The 20,488-nt window shown below is 41.5% G+C and overlaps 2 protein-coding genes across 3 annotated transcripts in view; one reads left to right on the top strand and one right to left on the bottom strand.

The window, feature by feature from the left end:
- LOC137605713 (metabotropic glutamate receptor 7-like) overlaps nt 1-1,457 on the top strand; it is a 64,560-nt gene extending 63,103 nt beyond the window's left edge. For both annotated transcript variants that reach the window (XM_068330420.1, XM_068330427.1), the window contains exon 11: nt 237-1,457. In XM_068330420.1, the coding sequence (XP_068186521.1) occupies nt 237-286 (50 nt within the window). In that variant the 3' untranslated portion in view covers nt 287-1,457. The remainder of the gene's footprint in view (nt 1-236) is intronic.
- A 6,045-nt stretch (nt 1,458-7,502) lies between these two features.
- LOC137612054 (dystroglycan 1-like) lies at nt 7,503-20,314 on the bottom strand. The gene is made up of 3 exons (XM_068340371.1): nt 20,096-20,314; nt 15,618-16,184; nt 7,503-14,486 (listed from the first exon to the last, which is right to left on the bottom strand). The coding sequence occupies exons 2-3, from the start codon at nt 16,038-16,040 to the stop codon at nt 12,177-12,179; spliced, it is 2,733 nt and encodes a 910-aa protein (XP_068196472.1). The 5' UTR covers nt 16,041-16,184; nt 20,096-20,314; the 3' UTR covers nt 7,503-12,176.
- Nucleotides 20,315-20,488: the final 174 nt, after the last annotated feature.

Raw genomic sequence — 20,488 nt, forward strand, 5'->3', positions numbered from 1 at the left:
AATGGCAGAGCAGCTATGAGAATGTTGCGTTCAGGAACCTGTGGGAGCTGCGAGTATCAGCCCATACTTTAGTTTTACCTTTCGTAACTCAAAATTTCTTTCGTAACTAGAGGCAATATTTTCCTGTTGAGGCGTTTCGTAAGTAGAACATTTCGTATGTAGAGATGTTCGTCAGTAGAGGAACCACTGTACTGTCTTGTTGCTGCAGTAATTTTTTTTTTTTTTTACTCTCTCAGGTCAAGCAACTAAGAAAACCTACGTGAGTTACAACAACCTCAGGATCTGATCTTCTCCGACGTGAACAAACGTGTCTCTCATCTGGGGTAAAAAGAGAGGGCGGAGCTTTAGCGGGACGGAATAAGGCCGGCAGAGATGGGGCAGCCATCCCAGCACCACCTGCAGTACCTATGCACTTCAGGACTGTGGATTGCATCCAACGTTTCTCCAGACATTTGCCTGCGAATCCCGACAAGAGATTCCCACAGCTGTGGGTTCAGCATGGCTGGGATGCCCCTCACAAACAAAAAATAAAAAAAACCCCCGCGGGTTTCAAACTTGTGATGTGGTCCCTTCCTCTCCAGCAGGGAGCAACATGCCTGCTCAAAAAGGGGGTCACTGTGATCGAGGACATCTGGAACAACAAAAAAATAAAATAAAAACAGAAAAAACATCTACTACAAAGGACAGTGGATCTGCTTTCAAGATATTTTCTTTTGAAATGTCATTAAAGCCATATTCTCTTGGGGTTCCCGTTATCTGATTTCTGTTTCGTATTGTTTCTAAGTGATTTTCTTCTGTGCCTCTTTTTCTTGCCGTTGATTTAATTACCTTGAAGAGCGAGAGCTCTCTCTCTCTCTCTCTCTCTCTCTCTCCCTCTCTCTCTTTCTCTCATACAGCATTTTGGTTTTACCGACGCAAATCAGTCCCAGATGATTATTATTGTCGAAGTGATGGGCATTGTAAGTATATTTTTTTTGTAAATATTTGAGAGTATTTTCATGTTTGGAGTACAAAAAAAAAAATAGATATCAAGTCTTTGTTCAATTGGATTTTTTTGGGATGGCGATGAAAAAGCACCACAAAGTGTTCACTTTGCATGTGCCAATGTGTGTCTGTTCTATTTGATGTAAACGAAGAAAAAAAAACAGAAAAGAAATAAATTCTGAAACATGATAATGAGCTTCAGTAAACCTCTGCATTTGGTTTTCTTTTTTTTACCACAAGTGAACTTCAGTAATTCACAGAATATGGCTTTAATCTGTTGTCGTATTGATTCCTGCTGTACCCGCGAGCATGTCTGTTTTATATATTATTATAGTTTGGTATTAGGTATGTTATGCATAATTATGGTGTGTGGGAAGCATTCATATCAGAGCAATCATGGAAGCATGTTGTGATGTCTATCAAATCATGAACGTGTATTCAAAATCATTTTTGTTATCTTTTATACAATTAAACCAGACAGCATATCATAGTTATTTCTGTGAATGCACGTGTGTGTTTGTATGTGTGTGTGTGTGTGTCTGTTTGTCACAGCAGGAAAACCTTACATCACACTATATACATAAGTGTAATTAGTCACTGTGTGGGTTTCTGGAAACCGATGACGATGGTGACGTCACGACGACACGAGGTCATGCGAGAGGAGACAACCGACGTCCGCCGATGTTTCCGTCTGGCCTTCGCTCCATCCAAGACTCACCGCCAATTCCCTTACATGAATAATATAACATGTCAGATCAATTTGTCTCGCTGACAACCGGACCTTTACAACCTGACCGCTCTTTATTTCTAGGCCTGCCTGCGAGCATAATGTTACTATTTTCAATATTGATTAATATATAAAAACACGAATAGGCCACGCTCTAGAGACTTCTGTTTCATCACGTGGCGAGCGTACTTTACTGGGCTGCACAAAAAAAAACACAAAAAAAAATTAAATTAATTCCAGTACCTTTCTTTTGTCTTATCAGTGAAAGAAAGAGAGAAAAATCCCACATTAGGTTTTCTGTTGTTTCTTTTTCCATTTGTCTGGCATCAATCTCAGCTCCTGTGGGACCAGATGGTCTCATACGCACAGTCTGTCATTTTCTGTTGAACACAGCCAAGAAAAATTCCACTTATGCCCAATTAAGACTAGCCTCTCCCCCACCAAATTAATTGTGTGTGTCACAATCTGTGTGGGCGAGTATTCAGTGGGGCTGAACACAGTTTAGATTTACAGACGCCCCAGAAATTTAAAAAAACAACCACAAAATAGCCGTTTGGATCTTGACCTCGAGAGACGTGAACTTTTGGTATATGGAAAAATCCAAACATCTCATGTGAAGGGATGGGTTTTTAACTCATAAAATAGTTGGAGGTTGGGTTTCCTCCCTCTCTACACCTCTCCGGGCTCCTCCATTGGGCCCACCTGCTCAGTATGCACCTGTTCTGCAGCTTCCAGGGAGGAAACCAAGGAAACATCAAAGGCAGGAAATGAATCACGGCGAAGCGGCCAGGAGGACTTTAAATGATTCCAACTCTCAGGACTGTCTGTCGCAGGTAATGCGAAGTGGAACAATATATATTACCTCTTAAAAACTGTATACAGTGCGGCCCCGCCGTGTGATTTCTCTTTAGATTGTCCTACTTACAAGTTAGGGGGAAAAAAACTGTCCAAAACAACTCGACTCATGAGTGTGTGTGACCTAATTTGTTAGACAAGGTGGCGTCGCCGCTACTGAGATACGCGCTTCATGTAACACGTTACTGTAGACGTCCCAGAAAAAACTCATACTTTCCCATGAGTTTGTCACTTTAATCCAGCTCTGCCGCAGAAGAAAGACTTCCTTATCTTGTCAGAACTCCTGATGTGCTCTTTCACAGACAATTTACTGATGCTCAGTCCAGATTAGCTCTGTTTCATGGCTTCTGGGCCCTGGGCTCTCCTATCTCTCCATAAATGTCCAATTATCCAACTCCAGCCAGAGTGAAACCTTATCTGCTTCCTGTCAGTAACCAACTGAGGCCTGATATAATGTGGGGTTGGAGAAAGACACTCTTCACTATTCTTGTTCTTGCCCCGCCGCATCTTCTACTCAAAACCTCCTTGTGATGCAGGTTTCTGCCGGGTCACCGGGATCTTTTCTTTCTTTCTTTCATCGTGTTTTGAAATCCGTCCTCCTGAAATCAGGTCAGGACAGTGTTACCGGCGCAGAGTGACACCAAGATCTGATAATTAGCGGTGAAGTCAGATAGCCATTGGTGGTTAGACGTGAATCATAACATCCGCACGTCCTCAGAGGCGCTAATTATCATCTAAAAAAGGAAGACAAGTTTTATGAAAAGCTTTCACGCTTGAAATGTTTTGTTTTTACTACAATAAGATAGAGCATCTACATGAATCTTATATATATATATATATATATATATATATATATATATATATATATATATATATATATATATATATATATATCTCTGACCCGGACCTCATCCTGTTATGGCTGCATTGTGTGGAACACTAGTGTTTGCCACGGCGTTATTGCATTTTTAATCAACACCAGGCATCACTCTCATCAAATCAGTGTCTCCAGGAATTTACTCCCCTCTCTCTCTCTCTCTCTCTCTCTCTCTCTCTCTCTCTCTCTCTCTCTCCCTCTCTCTCTCTCTCTCTCTCTCTCTCACCACTTGCTCTACTGGGGGGGTTGGAGGCTGTGGAAAGATGGGTGGGCGGAGAGAAAAGCATTTGAAATTTTCTCATTTGACAGTCGTTAGGGATATAGATTCTGACAGTGCACAATTAGTTCAGTCACCTCCTTTATCTTCACTTATCATTGGCTGGGGGATTTAATACGCCTCGCCTCCACAGCAATGACTTTTACGTCTCTCTCTCTCTCTCTCTCACCGGCTTCCTCTCTCATCTCTCAGATAGAACAACTTTTAATTCCTTTTTTTTTTTTTTCACAGCTAATGATTATTTGAAATTTACACATCTGACATCACGGATATAATTGACTTCTGTCTTATTAGGATGACGGAGTGAGACAAATGCTCTTCAGAATTCACAGCTGAGTCGTCGCACTAATCTCCTGCTTTTCACCAATTTCCCCCCCTGTCAGGAAAAAAAAAAAACCATTCATGAAGAAAGGAAATACCGAGCAGGCAGGCACACATCTCTCTCTCTCTCTCAATGTGTTGCATATATTTTACGGGGTTTTTTTTAGCAGAATGCTTCACTTTTAGATGCTTGTATAAATAAAAGTAGTGCATTTTCAACATGAAATCGCAACCCAGGTTCACGGTGAAAAAACAAAAGTCATAGCATTTAAAGCCAAAGCAGATCATCTGTGGCTTTAATGGGAGCTGACAGAAATAAGTGCCGGCTGACTGTGAAATTTAGAGCGCTAAGCCCTTGATTTCAAGGTGCAAAGCATAGACAGCCTATTCCCACATCCCACACAGAATCCCATTCTATCAAAGAAAAAGTAAATCGAGATAAAACACCTGAAATGCAAATGAATTGTGAGATATATACATATATATATACATATATATATATACATATATATATGTAGAGGAAATTAAATCAAAGATGATTTCAGTGAATGACACGCCACACTTTTGTTGTTTGGGAGTGGATTAGTCGAAGCGGCTGCCTGGTGTCATGTTTTATTTAGTCTTTTTACCAGGAAATGGATCATAATTCTTCCATATACATGAAATCACATTTTTAAAAAAAAGAGTTTTCCCTTTTCCCAGGAAAGTGTGCAGTCATGTGATAAATAATTCCGTTTCAAAACGTGAATTATGTTCTTACTGAGCACACTACATGAGGATTGCGTGTCTCATTTTTCAGCTGCCATTGGAGTGTAGAGCACTCTCCATTTGATTAAACTCTACCCAAAGGCTGCATCAATTATGCATCTTCACAATGGACTTAATGGACTGCAATAACAGTTGAAGATGACTTGACTAAATTTCCACATGACATGGAAAGAAAAATCTCACTTCAGAAATGTAATCCTCCCCCTCCCCCCGTCTGAAATAAAGGATCAGGACTTCTTTCTAGCTGATTAAATAAAATCACTTTTCCCTTTTGTTAATTTTCTTGTTAACTGTCAAAACATTGAAACGCTCTTGACAGATCCGTCTCCTCAACCGGAAGGTAGAAGAGACAGGGAGCTCACGTCTTCCTTGTGCACACGGACACTCTCCGCCACACAAGAAGGAAGTGGGTATTTCATCCATTTGTGCTCCACGTGCTCAGCTCAGCTTGCAATCCATCGACCTTGTGATCCAGCCTCTATAATGTTAGTCTCCAGGGGAGAAGTGTGTGTGTGTGGGGGGGTTCCAATCCCATGAGTGGATCCACACAGAGAACAGAAGGGGCCTGACAAGTCCTGACTACACATCCACTGACCCATTTGGTCATCGGGCCAGCAGGGGGGCACAGAGAGGATGCCGAGACCACAGTTCTGCACTTATCCTGATCTAACATGAGACTGGAGGATCACACCAGGCCTGCAAAGCACAGAAATGGGATAACAGAGCCACCACACATTGAGAAACACGTGTGTGTTGGGGCAGAACCCCACCCCCACCCCCCCTATCTAAATGCATGTCGCTGTGAGGAATATGCTGCGCGGTGCATAAAGTGACAGTGATTCTGCTGGGGTGTATACAGTAATTCAAAGCAAAAAGGCAACATGTTGATTCAGTTGCAGTCTTTGCAAGTCAGGCAAGGGGCTGGGAGGGGGGGGGGGGGGCTTCGACCTGACCCCCGCTGCTGCCATTTACCCTCAGTCATGTAAATGTTTGGAATAGCCTCTCACATCTGAAGTGTGTGCCCACCACCCTCCAACCCTGCAGTCAGCAGGAAAACAAGGATTTGGCTCACACAATTAACTCCAGTGCAAACAGTGTTGCATAGCAGCATCTGTCATGTTTTCTCTATAGTTGGATGTGAATGCCCCCCCCCCCAACACCACCATCACCACCTAACTTCTTGGCTTTGTCACGCCTCTGAAAACATCAGCATCCACACACAAACTGGATTCCTCCACGACTTGAAAACGGGGGGATTTCAATTTCCAGCTCTGGTCTGGATCCAATTTATGAGATAAGACGGGGAAAAAATGTCATTAGTCCACAATTCTGAATCTGTGAATGTATTAATGCATCTGGCATTTGTTTGTAACTTATCTCGTCCTTCTAATTGCGAGTGTTACAGTGAGAGGGTGACACATTTCATTATCAGGGGGAATTAAGAGAGGACTGCTTCTTTTCTCATCCACTGTTTAATAAATTGCAAACATCAGCGATACACATGCAGCATCGGGGTAAAACCTCCTGGCAGGCCATAATTTGAATGCACTCAAATATTTTACAACAGGCTGTGGCTTATACATGCAGTATCTGATTAATGATAATTGCAGTTTTGTATTTTGTTTAGCACTGCTCAAGGCTACTTGTTATTTGTCTACAAAATATATTATAATCTCATGCAAAGGTTATTAATTAGTGCATAAGCCTCGGTGTGCTGCTACTGCCATCTACTGACCTTCATCCTTTTGTTTCCTCCTGCCTGCATTCTTACTACCGTGGCTCAACATAAAACATTTGTACAACAAGTGCCAATATATGACCAAATGAACTGCACAGCGGCTTCCTGTTCAGCACCAAGACCCTGCAGGAAGACCCTCGTCTCTGCATCGCAAAGCAGCCAAATGAACTGACTGCATCCTTTCACCAGATGGTGCTGCAGTCATTGGTGGTGGGAGGAAGAGATGCATCTTGGGATCTGGTGAAGACCTAATTTCATTGTGAATGCATAGACTGCAAGAGAACATAAATGCACAACTAGACACACACATGTGCCTTTGTCCCTGCAGGACAATGACCTGTATGTTCCCTGGACATCAATACTAAATTAATCCGTAAACATTAACATAATTAATGAGTTATTCCCTGAGAAGTACAAGAAAATCTTAGAGAAAATAGGCAAAACATCCCCCAGCAGGATAGAAGCAAACATTAATGGGGTCGATTCTGACCCAGGGTCCACCCACCCATCAGGTCTCATGACAATGCAATCAGTGTTTTCATTCAGTAATCTGACAAACCCACCATCAAACAAGTGGAGTCTTCACGTCTTTGGTGTGTGTGTGTAGGTGTGTGTGTGTGTGTGTGTAGGTGTGTGTGTGTGTATGTGTGTGTGTGTGTGTGTGTGTTTGTGGGGGTGGGGGGGAGTGTAACTCAGTGGAACAGACAGAAAATCCAGACTTATTCACTTGTTTTTTTGTAATAATGTGTTATTGTGAGTCACAACTGATGTTTTACCCCCCCCCCCCCCAATGAAATACTGACACTCAGGTTTGATCAGACTTGGATGTTGCGAGCTGACCCACATTTGAATGTCTGTTTCTTCACAACATATCTAAAAAATATGTCTACAGACTTTGATTAAATTCTGTGTGGGGGTGGATGTTGGGCCAGAGATGAGTCGATAAAGTAAAAAATGCCAAGGCATGGACAAGTCATGATGTTTCACAGCTATGCACAACTGCATCGAGATTTGGATCATAATCTTGATCTGGGAGATTAACTGAATAGTGTGGGGAACGTATTGAATAACAGACGGGCGCAGACATGGCCCTGCCACCAATGTGGGGCATTTTTATTTGGCATTTTCTGAATAACTTATTTTGTCATGAGGTATATCTGAGTAAAGTAAAATTACTAAGGTTTGTTATTTATATTTGTTACCAGAACAACAGAATTAACATATCTGTGGTTAAATTTTCATAAATTAGTTTTATTTGGGTTTGTACCTCCTTAATATCTTCCATACAGTAAAATTTGGGCAAACCCTGTGTGGCTGCATTTCAGTAAAGCATCAATGAATTAATAGTTGTACTTAAATGTCAGGCGTATTGTTAAGTCTCCAGGATAGATTCAGATATACTGTAAAGCACATGTGTCAAACTCAAGGCCCGGGGGCCAAATGTGGCCCTCCACATCATTTTATGTGGCCCACCAGAGCATAAAAGGTCAGTGTCTAAAAATAAATGTCGGAAATGTGCAAAAACTACATTTCCCACAATGCAGTAATTAAGCCCGTTTTAACTTTTGACAGAAAAGTTTTGAACAGAGTTAATGTCCTAACTTGTGTTTGATCTTATTTTTCTTTATTCTCTTGGACAGTTTGATCCTTGATTGATGGATTTGTGTGGGTTTCTTAACCTGATAAATTGAAAGTATTTATGTTAGAACAGAGCAACAAGCAAACATTTTCTGTGTATCTCTAATGTTTGTAGCTTGAATAAGTAATAAATTCAGATATAACAAACTTTCTTTAAGTTCACTTTAATTGTAAGTCCTGGACTGCCATCCAAACCCTTCATCACACATCCTTACTTCAATTTCCGCAACTAAGTAGGGGAGCCTCCTCAAATATTATGGTGCACGCAAAGACAAATTAGTTTCTCATTTTTTTAATCAAAATAAACGTTTGGGCCATTAACGTTGTGCAGTATTAATAAGTGCCCTCCTGGTTGCAATGAGAGGTTGCCATGCACGGCTGTAAGTATAATTAAAAGACGTTATGACCCAAGGAATTTTTAATGTGTACAAAACACACATTTTGATGAGTGTGTAACTGGTGTCTGGAATAATACATTACAGCAGGTGTTCTATAAAAACAGAATGCAGCATTTTAAAAACAGAAAAGCACTGCAATTTGTCTTTTATCACGTATGCTATCATTTGGGAAATTAAATGTAGTGGTTTTGTACAGAAAGCATCCATAGCAGGATTTAAAATGCAATGCATCGGACACATCAACACCTGAATGGTCAGTCGTTCATATGTGTTTTCATGAGGTTATACACTTTTCATCACATACATTAACTTTTACTTCTGATACATTTTTAATGAGCGTTGCAGGGAGGCTGATAAAGTGCGATTGGCAAGGCATTAAATAGCCTCGCCTCCACATTTTGATACCATCTTATTAGCTGCTCCTGGCTGTTCCTATCGATTAGCTCAACTCCATTTGTAGACTCAAGCTACTCAGCTGCTGTTGGAGTAGTTCGGTCATTCTTTATGGAAAGTATTAATAGAAAACACACCCATAAAAACAATCGATATGTACTGGAAACAGAATAGGTTGTTTACTTTTGAAACTGATGCATTTTTCTTCATGTTTGTTTGATCCGGAACAGATGCCTTGTGAACAGCCCTCGGTCACGATGGTGCAACCTCCCCCCTCCAAGAGTCGCCGTCGGTCACCTCGACTTCAGACGCGTCGCCCCTTCATCGGCGGTCACCACTTTGGAATCAAATATTTTCTTCCTGATAAATCAATTTGAGGTCTCCTTGTCCCAGAGGTGGCAACCTTATCCTGGTTCATGTTTTTTTGGAATAACTTCAGCTTCAGAATACAAAACACTTTCTGGACAATGTGGATAACATTTGGTAATGTAAGAGTACAGAAATAATGAATCATACCAAAAAACAACTGCCTCCCTATTAGGTGATGTGAGTTATTTTAATAATCAACTGTCCTGTCATTCAACTAAAACTGAAAAGTTTGATCATGCAATTCAAAAAATAAAAGCAGCTTATAAAGTAAATTTAATATATTTGTCATATGTATCAAAAATATCAAATATTAAAATGGCCAATTATTTTACTTTCCATATTTTACTGACTGCAATGCAGATAGAAAGGCCAAAAACTGTGATAGACGTTTCTGTCACCCTTGGTAATCATGTCAACAAAAATATGAAATGTCTGTTATTGTGGGATAAATAGATCCGTATTTTAAACTCTACATTCAAAGACACTCGAAGGAGTTCCAGAAAATTGAAGCGAGATGTTTCTTGTAATTGAGTCAGTTCAACAGTTGGATTGATGTTGGTTAACTGATAAATTAGTACACTGAATGTGCATGATTACAGAAGTCACAATGGTCAATTACTGTATGTGTTCTTGTGGAAAAACACTCAAGACAGAGCATATGATTACAGGAGTAACAATGGAGAAAAATTGCCATTCAGTCAGCTGTCACTGATATTTCTCCAAGCATATAGAGAAATATAAATAGAAATGCTCAGTGAAAATGTCAGAAAAAGAGAGCACTTCTCTTAAAATACCACACGGTCTCACGGGCTGCCTGCTGTGTGTTTTATTACAACAAAGAATGTGTGGCGCAAATAATAGCTAAACCCAGCCAACCATTAGAGTCTTTTGGCGGCTGCTTCCACGAGCAATGTCAGGAGAGGGACAACATGCTGTAAAACAAGGCTTCAAAAAGGCCACGTTGGTGGTTTACACATCCACTTTTCAAAAATATTAACCTCGATTGTATCCGGTGCCAAATGCAGCTCACATTTGCTTTCGACCATGTATGCATAAATATACTGTATGGATTCAACATATTCACTTTACAACATGTTAGATTGTAATTGATCTGTTGTTTGCCAGCACCCTTTATAGACCTGTACACAGACATGTACATTATAGTCAAAATACGTTTATTCCAGTTCTACCTTCTCAAATAAAAAGAACTATACACCATATTTGAGGCTTTACAAATAGTATTACATTTTATTAATATATTTTCATAAAACAAGTTTAAGACTGTATCAAAAACTCAGTAAAAACATTAGATTTTTAACCATTTTTTTCTTCTGGTGATATCTGATATGAAATGTACATAATTCACATGTTGCAGTTTCTTTGTTCCCCATCCTTTTCAGATAATGCATTATTTATTTATGTTTTTTATTTGTTACGGAGACAAATGTTCATTTGTACCATCACAAACTACAAATTCACTTCCTTCTTCGGGATGGCGATCATAAATCTAGACATAAAAATAAAAATTAAAAAAAATAAAATTATCCCCCCACTCTGGCTACTCTTTTCCAGACTAGGATTACTGATAAAACACTAAAATTATGGATTTTTTTTGTTTTTTTGTAATTTCACAGGCACACAATTATGTACATCTCTTTGTCACCCATGCCTCATCTGCACTGACGGCAGGCGGTGCACTAGAAATATCAGCGCAACACCTGGAGGCAGAGCAGTGATGATACAGTACTTCAAGCCTGCCCACCAACGTAAAAACAAAACCAACTGAATAGGAGTGGATCCGCCTCGCCAACCCTCACTGTGAACCACAGCCTCCCATTGGTCCATCTTTTGTGTTAACAAACCGCTTGAGGTTTGCCTTGGGACCACAAATATCATCTTGGCAAAAGCTTAACCATCTCACAGGCAGGTTTTCAGTGACGCACTGAAAAATAAATCATTTACTTTGTAACTTAATGAGGCTACATCTACAACAAGCATGATTAGTGTAACGTCCTTGGATATGAAATGCCAGAGGAATCTCGTTCTAAACGGTGAGTTCAAGGAAACCAAAAAGGAATTTTGTTTATCCTCGTGAAACTACCAGTTGAGTGTTCAATTCTGCACAGGACATGTAGTGCAAGGTTTAACAAGAATTTGCATAAGTGCAAGGTATGCATGTTATTGTCAAGAGGGAGCAAAGCATAGGAGAGAACAGGGAATGATCAAAGTCTACAAATCAAATAGATTCATATGCAACAAAATCATGTTTCATGCTTTCAGTGTGGCTATTTGGATGTCATTCCCCTCTAGAAATAACGGCTGCAAAATCTTAGTAAACCTAGCCCAAAGGACTGATAAGAGTGATATTGAACTCAAACATTAACATTGAGAGGGAGAGTCTCATGTCTGTTGTCATGGTGACATCTGCTGAAAGGCCCTGCGGGCTTTAGTCCTTCCTGTTTCTTTATTATTTTCTATACAATAGAAATAGAACACAGTTGATAAAATTGACTCTTCTTGGCAAAAACAGACAAAAAAAAATACAAATATGCGAGAAGTCAAAAGCATATCTGAATGACAAAAAAAAAAAAGTGCTGGAATTAAATTCTAGTCCCTATCCATTTGCCCTGTGTCAGAAGTACAATTGTATAATTCAGTCTTTTATTCATGATTTTCAGAAAATGGATGGATGTGATTCCCTGCTCCTCTATAAAGTCAAAGCCTTTTCATTGAACACGTGTAAAATTACTTATGAAGTTGTTCCAACAAGCGTCCCACCCCCCCACCCCCGTCTTGTACCTGTTTTTCCAAACTGAAACCTCTGACGTGTGTTAGGGAGGCACGTAGGGAGGTGGTGACCTGTACGAGGTCATGTTCTTGGGGCGCGAGCCTTTCCCCTCTACGGGAACGGTGAACGGGGGCGGGGGCTGGTAAGGGGGTGCGTTCGGATCGTCGTCTTGATAAATGGAATAATCCTCCAGGAGATCCTGGTCTAGCAGGGTACTGTGGGGTCCTGCCATGTTGGGGTACTCCGGAGGTGGGAGCGGGGGCTTTTCCTCTTTAAGTATGAGAGGGATGCTTGAGGATGGCGGCGATTTGGAATCATCCAACTCGTCCGCAAATATTATAGGGACGCCCTTCTTAATGAAAGTGGCCTGTTCCTCTATGGTCATCTTGCCTTTGCGTTTCTTGCGGTAGCACACCATAGCAATGATCCCAGCTATGAGCAGCAGCGCCGCCACCACTACAGCTGGAATGACGGTGTGGAGGTAAACGTCATCGCTGCTCCGGCGCCCCGTCCCCGGCGACGGCGAGGCTGTTGGAAGAACAGGTACCGGAACCTCTCCCGGGGGGATGAACGTGTAGCTCTGACATGTATTCATACCACGGATAGCGATGCTGATGGGCTTGAATTCAGGCTCCATTGCTTTGACGAAGGCCGGTTTAGGGGTCCCTTTGGGATCGGCGATCCGGTTACTCAGAGCTGTGATCTGGTCCTTTGGACAAGGAATCTGCTGGAGACTGTTGTTGGTCCATTCCACCACAATTGAACCGCTGGTAATGTTTGTCAGCGTTACCGTGCTGCTGTTGCGATCACCAAGAGCGTACGCCAACTTTTTGGTCAGGAGAATTTTTTTATGGATATCATTGCTTAAAGTCTTGGGGTCACCGTGAAAACGAGCCTCGAACACGACAGATGGCTTGATACTGGCATACAAACGATTGACTTGGACCTCGAACGCATCCATGATGCTCCTCCCGCCCTTATCTGTAGCCAACATGAAGTACTCGTGCTTCCCCTCGTGCTTCTCCTCTGGGAGGCCGTACAACAGCTGGATGGTGCTGTTGAACTGGATCCAAGATGTTTCGTTCACTGCTTCTTTGGGAGTCTTATTCAAAGTTAAACGCAGCTTATCGGTGGTACCGTCCTCTCTGTCAAAGAATGTGTCGGGGGGGATCTTAACCTCAAAGTAGGTGCCGACCCACGCGTTGACCTGGTCGATGGCGTTGCGGATCTCTGGGATTTGATTTAAGTCTGGAACCGGAGAGACTGTGGTGGTGCGTTTAGGAGGTTTAGCCGTGGTGGACTTGGGTTCCCGGGGAGCTGGAGTCGAGCTTTTGGTCTTCTTGGGCTTCCTGGTGGCGGACGGTCTGGGTCTTTTGGTGGTGCTGGGCGTTGTTGGCAAAGCGGTGGCCTCCACAAACGTGGGCCGGGTCATGGTCGGCTGAATAGAAACGGTGCTGGTACTTCCTAACACTCTTGTGGGCTGGGGAGGTCCAAAGACAGGCGTGTGGGCAATCTGATCCCTGACCCTCATGGTGGGCTTCACAGGAAGAGGCAAAGGGCCTCGGACAGGGGGAGCAGAGTTTTCTGTTGCCGGGGCAATGGAGGGTGACGTTGGGGTGGGAACGACACGTACGGGGGGCTCTGGTTGACTAGTTGGAGGAATCAGTGACGGCAATGGGGTAGGGGTATTGTACAACTGCCGTCTGACCCGTTTAACACCCTGGAGCTTTTTGTTGACGATGTGCCAGCCGACTACCGGGTATCCTAGCCGAGCTGACATGGTCCCATTCTTCGCTGAAAGTTGGACGCTGCTAATATCAGGGATACTGGCCTGATTCAGGGCACATCCCAGTTTCCACGACAGCAGCGCCCCATTCTCCACGACCTTCTTAGCGTTCCCTGGTCCGGCCATGAAAGCGGACATGTCAAATAAACGGTTGTTGACCACGGGAACCACCCTCATGTGTTCTAGGCGGACGTGTGAGAATTTTCTCATATTGCCAAGTAAGACGACTCTCTGCTCAGCGAACATCTTTGTCAAATCGGCATCCAGGATGACGGTGATGACAGTGATGGGCTCCTCAGAGACACAGGTGAAAGGCTGGACGCCACTGACATCAGACTGGACAGCGTACAGAGACGACTCTGTGTCTGCCCGTTCTTCTGGGTACACTTCAATAGAGAAGACCGTACTGGGGAGGACTTGGTTTCCAGTCTTATCATCCATCTCTTCTCCAGACACCAAGATATGATACACACCTTTATCCTGATCCAGTGCCAAGCCTCTCAGAATGCAGCTTTCTTTGTCCCAATACAGCCAGGAGGGGAGAGTCTCCTTTCCTATCTCAGTGAGCTACCGAAGGAAAAGACAAACACCATTACTATACATTAGCACTAATACTGTATAAATTAACTACAAAAATTAGAAAGTCATTTACTTCTAATCAAGTACAATGACAAATGATGTTAATAGTTACCATTTTCTAAAATTAATTTAGCTGCGGCTGAATTAATAGTTCCTAGAAAATGTTTCCCAATTCTTAACAGGTACAGTAATCAACATATGTATAAAAGCCTTTATTATGAATGTTTGATATCGGCTCAGTGAAGGCAAAAAAGCTTTCAATGTCTCGTCGACTCTCATCCTTCCCTATTCTATTCATTCTATCAAATCTCATCAGATGTGAGCAGGAAGCAGAGTGAGCATTTATTCAGAACTATATGAGTCATCAGCATTCATTTTTGAGTTATTATTGTTTGACTGTGACATCATTCCGCATCACGACTTGGGCCAATAATAATAATCCCACCCCATTAATAAACTGGTGCGAATGGCACAACAGTCTGCTTGAACACTTAATCAAAGAGTGGTCAAAAGAATAGAAAAAAGAAAATAAGGTAGTAAAAGACACATTTTATAAACGTGATGTCTTTAGGAATGCCCATTACTCACATGCATTCACCTAAATAAATATGAATTCTCTAATATTATCTAACCATAACATATTTCTGCAGCAAAAGCAGAGCATTTTCAGAAGTCACTCTTATTCAGTTCCAATTTATATCTGGCACTGGAACAATCTGTACTTCAACTGTCAAATTTTTATTCACAACGAACATCAAGGGGGGAGTACATTTTATGTTTTTTTTATAAAAGCCATTCTAATGAAAATCCTTAAAATTAGTCCTCAATAATACAGGAACTGTCTCGTCAAAGAGAAAAAAGGGAGAATGTGATCATCAACACATCAATACACTGCCTGTTTTGTTCTTTTTGTTTTTCAAACTCAAAGGCTTCCCTCACTTCCTTAAATTACCTTAATATAAAATTGATGAGCTAATTAACATGTAATTGTGAATACCAACACAGTCGTATTATTTTAAGGGGGATTTAATGTTTCTTGCTAAATATTTCTCAGAGTTAACAATGGATTTGATTAAAACTAGAATCTTTCCTGTTCGGTACAATCTCCAGTGTACTCACTTGGACACTACAGGTTGCATTTGTGGGCCCTGATGGAACCTTCATCTGGAATACTTGGCCCACGATTGCTGAGGAGTCAGGGATGACGCTGTGCACTCCCCCGTTCTTTGCAGCACAATCTGGGACAGCTGAAGGCGGCCCCTGGCCAATCGAAGACGCTGCAGCTTGCAGCTCGGAGAGAACAGAGGACTGCATGGAAGCCTCTAGTTCCACAGATATCATCTCCACCACCGTCTCCTGTTGTTCTGCTACAGCGCCCTGGACCACAGCCATTAGCAGGCCTATTACCAGAGGGATAGTCCTGCCCGAAAGAAACCTGCTCCTCCCAGCATCCCCGCAGCTCATATCTCTCCGTTTATAGTGCATAGCAATAGGCCTTCGGGCTGCCCAGCAGATGCCTGTGAACAACTTAAGAGGCCGCATGCACTGAAGTCAGTCTGATGATATGCTTGTGGGTCAGACTCCCTAGTTATTGGCTTTGCTCACAGATGCGGTGCTTTCTCTACGCTGTCTTCTGTGATCCATGAGGAGATCCTTGGCAGCCTGTTAGACAGCCATGTCAGCCAGCTGGGTAAAGAGAAATAAATGTGTCACAACCTGACAAATGGTTAAAAAATTTAAACATGAATGAGGGATGACTGCTTATGAAGTACTGTGATAAATACATCTTTCATTTAACTGACACACATATTAAAGAAGAAAAACATCACATCTGTCAGTAATTATACAAAATAGTGATTTATAAGCATCCAAAATCTGTTTTTCCCCTGCTCACGATAAACTGCTAATTGTGTATTAGATAACAGAGGAGTGATTTTGGACACAGCAGGGTGTCGTCCAACTGTAATTTAAAATTGAGGCACTGCTTGAAGTTATAAATCACCTCACAAACGCTGGCTAAAAATACTGAGAGCCATAAGAATCTTAATCCAATGAAGCTAAAATGACCTCAAACTTAACAGTATTTAGGTCAATAAAATAAACATTTGTTTTATATTATAGATTATCTAGTTACATCCTTAACATTATTATTATTATACAAAAAGACATCTCAATCCACTGATTGAAACACTCCTGTCATGGCATTTTCAGTAATGGCAATTCTCATGAGAAACATGAGCGTCAAAAGGTTATTTGTCTTTGTAATGCATCTTAATAATTAGGGGCCCGGGGGGGTGTCTGTTGTGCTGACCCAGCCAACTCCAATCTTGTAGCAGTCAGAAATGGGCAGGGGACGGTTATCCAACTGCCTGGACTCAAAATGCCTGACAGGCACAAAGCAGAGATAAAGAACCAATGGGAGTTTAAGAGGTTTTTCCTAAACTCCAAAATAGTTGAAAGAACATTTTATGCTGTTTAAAGTAACACCCATAAAAAATTTTGTGATATTTGAGTCCAGAATTGGACATTGGGATAGAGATCTCCCAGGGAATAGTGCAAATCATGCATTTGGAAGCCATTGGTGTGTGTGTGTAGTTTAACATAAGCAGGGGTAGATGCACACGCTAATGAGAAATACAATACATTTTATCGACCATATTACCACAGTTATTAATGAACCACGTGTGCAAATGAATGGTTTTCTAACAAACTACATACCAAACAAAGCAGCAAATAAAGTGCAGCTTTTTAACATTAGTTCAATTTCTCTCACCCACCTAAATCAGAAAATCAAACACGTTTTACACACAAACAAAATCACAACAACCACATAGTATAAATACCATTACTGGTATTTTCTTATTACAAATCTCATCAAGTATTAAACAAAACTAGGCCAAAATCCTATTCGATCATAGTTACTACTGTCTGAAGATGTTAATAACATTTGCTTCACATTTATTGGGACTTATTTATAAATCACATGTCCCTAAGATGGCCTACTGAACTGAGGGATGATTAATTGTTTCAGATTGCAATGATCACAATCATAGCATGAATTGGCACGGGCTGCTGGCCAACGGCCCACTTTTGAAATCTTCTTTTCTGGGAACGCGAGTGTTGCCCAACTCCTAGACTTCAGTTCACAGTAAATGCAGACATAATTCTAATCTGGTCCCATAATTATATGATGTATTTGCTCCTGAAACAGACAAACCCACTAGTTTGTGTTTAAACACTTGTGATTCATTACCAGATGAAAATTATTGTCAGCTTTGGTCATGTTTGTTAGAAAACAGTGTCACTAAATCCTCTTATTAAGTGACTAAGAGAAATATACTACTGTAATCTACTGTAGACAAGACAACTCCAAATATGGTATATAGTGTGCTGTTTCTGCCACTGTTATGACTAGATTGCCGGCTCGAAAAACAATTCCATACAACTCAAATCCAGAGGGCTCCCATGTCCTCGGTTAGTAGTATGAAATTCTGAATAGAAAGATCAAAACAAACATGTTTTAAGCACTAGAGAGCATTCAAAGAGAACACATCTCCACCAGCTCAGTTCTGATCCAGATCGCCCAAATCTAGGCCCCTTAACTTTGGGATAATCCTGTTAAGATAGAAAATCACCAGCACAAACATAACCTGTTTTTATATTGCTTTGCATGTAAAACAATTTTTACTAGTAAATAGGTCCGAGCATAATATTTTCAATAGGAGCACTACACCTTGCCTCCCCAGGCTGTAGAACACAACATGGATTTCAAGGTAAAATACAACCCTATTCAACTCGCATTCAATACAGAGCCACAGTTTGATGGTTGAGAGGATTGACTCTTGAAGCCTTAGCATTTTGCCTTAAATATACTGCAAACTCACTGGCAATTGATTCAACATATGCCTACTTGCTTATTGTGAAAATACATATATAAAAAGCCCAAATGCTAAAAGTAATAATTAAACAAATAGTTTGCTAGTTGAGAATAATAAAACTTGCTTTTCACCCAGACACCAGTGTTTCTAAAACAAGTGCTTTGAATTAGAGTTGAGAATGGTGATTTCTGTCCATTTCAAACCAAGGCCTGCACTGCTGGAGGGAGGGAGGGCCAAAAAAAGGTTAACAGCAATATTTTTTTTTTGCTGTCTGTAGCTTAACAGTCGTTAAAAATTGAAAAGCATAAAAAATAATTAAGGTTTCAATGCACAGTAGCAGTCATAGCCGATTGAAGTGACGTTCCACATGCAGCAGCCTCTGGATGGAGCCTGAGCTGAATAACAAACATTTCCACAAGACAAGCTTGCCTTGCAATTGGATGTTTCCCTTGTTGCTCCAAACACTATTCAAGAAAGTCATGAAATATGTGGAGGGGTAAAAAACACACACAAAAAAACCCCACACAGATTCTGCTGTCAGAGTGAGTCTGACCTGTCTGTCACGATGGCAACACGTTTAAATGTAACAGGAGAACGAATTGATGCTGTCAATAAATCACTTTTGCTTACATGTGTGAATTCAAAAAGGAGACCAAAACATGAACAGCAGCGATGAGTTCCATCTGAAAATTAGGTGCTGACGGCTCGATTCTCCTGTGTAAACCCCTTAAAGTTCAGCAACCAGACATAAAATGATCACAACTTATTTTATTTCACAAAATAAAGCCAAGTGTAAAACTAGTGCTGGTTCACCATTATGAGCACACGCTCACACAATAGTGTTAAAGTTAAACCAGCCTATTCCAGTTTCACACTATCACTGATTAAGACCTTATTATACAGGAATACTTATTGAATAATTTACGTGTAGGTTGATTTAACAACACACACACAACCGGTACTCTTCCACTAATACACGATTGACTGATTTATGTTTTTGTTAAAGTTTAACTGCAGCTTTTGGTTGTTTTACAGCTAACGTTAGCTAACTAATGCTAATTAATACGTTAGCTACCGGGCCCGTTCTTAGTTGCCCCAGTTAAGCCCTCAGCCGCAAAACGAGGCCTTAATAACTTATAATACCAATAGCATATTAATATTAATAAACTGTTTGAAAGTCTATAATAATTAAATTGTCTTTATTCGGATGTTATCGCTAAAACGGGCTGAAAACAAACACCGTTGGATCCACTAAGTGGCTGCCGTCGCTAGCGCAGACATGCACCTGTTTTATTCTAAGCGGACACGGGCAGCAAGTGCTGCCGGAGTCCGTCCGAATGGCTGGATGGGTCCAAATGAAGCTGCTAACAGGAGCTCAGCTACAATGCGTTAATGCAGCAGTTACTAACAAATGTGTGCTTCTGTTATTAACCACAACCACAACCTATTAACTCAAGCTAAGTCAAATCAGAGCGACACGACACTCAGCCGGCGGAGCCACCGATGAGGCTAACGACCGGGCTAACGTCAAAAGAGTTTGCCGATAGATGGATATAAATAAATAAATATATAAATAAATAAAAAAATGGGTGACTGGTTGTCCTGTCGGTGAACTTGAATCGGTGCCAGTTGTGACTGTGGTGTCGAAAAATGACGAAGGGAGGCACCGGAGACGGTGATCCAGCTTCAACAGAAACGTAACCCAAAATTCAAACTGACCTTGTTAGCGAGCTAACGTTAGCTAACCCGCTCCGGAACGTCTCCTCTTCTACACCGCGGGGGGGTCCACAATGCCATTAAACAGCAGCCCCGCGTCCATCAAACATGTAGACAGTAGCATACCCCCCTCCAAAAAAAGATAGCGCCTCTCCGTCCGTGGTGGGGTTCGTCTGCAGACAGTTCGCTGCACTACATTCGCGATCCTGTCGACGCGACCCCTCCCTCACCGCCTCTGTGCTTCCTTCGCAGACAGGTTGAACTACAGGTTGGTGCCAACACGACTCCACCCCCCCTCAGTGACACCAGAGGGAACAGATCAGACGCACACATTCATGGATCCACCCTGGATTTATTAGTTCACCTGAAAAAACTGTTTCAAACTGTGTGGAGTCG

This window comes from Antennarius striatus, chromosome 2 (assembly GCF_040054535.1).
Source record: "Antennarius striatus isolate MH-2024 chromosome 2, ASM4005453v1, whole genome shotgun sequence".
NCBI lineage: Eukaryota > Metazoa > Chordata > Actinopteri > Lophiiformes > Antennariidae > Antennarius > Antennarius striatus.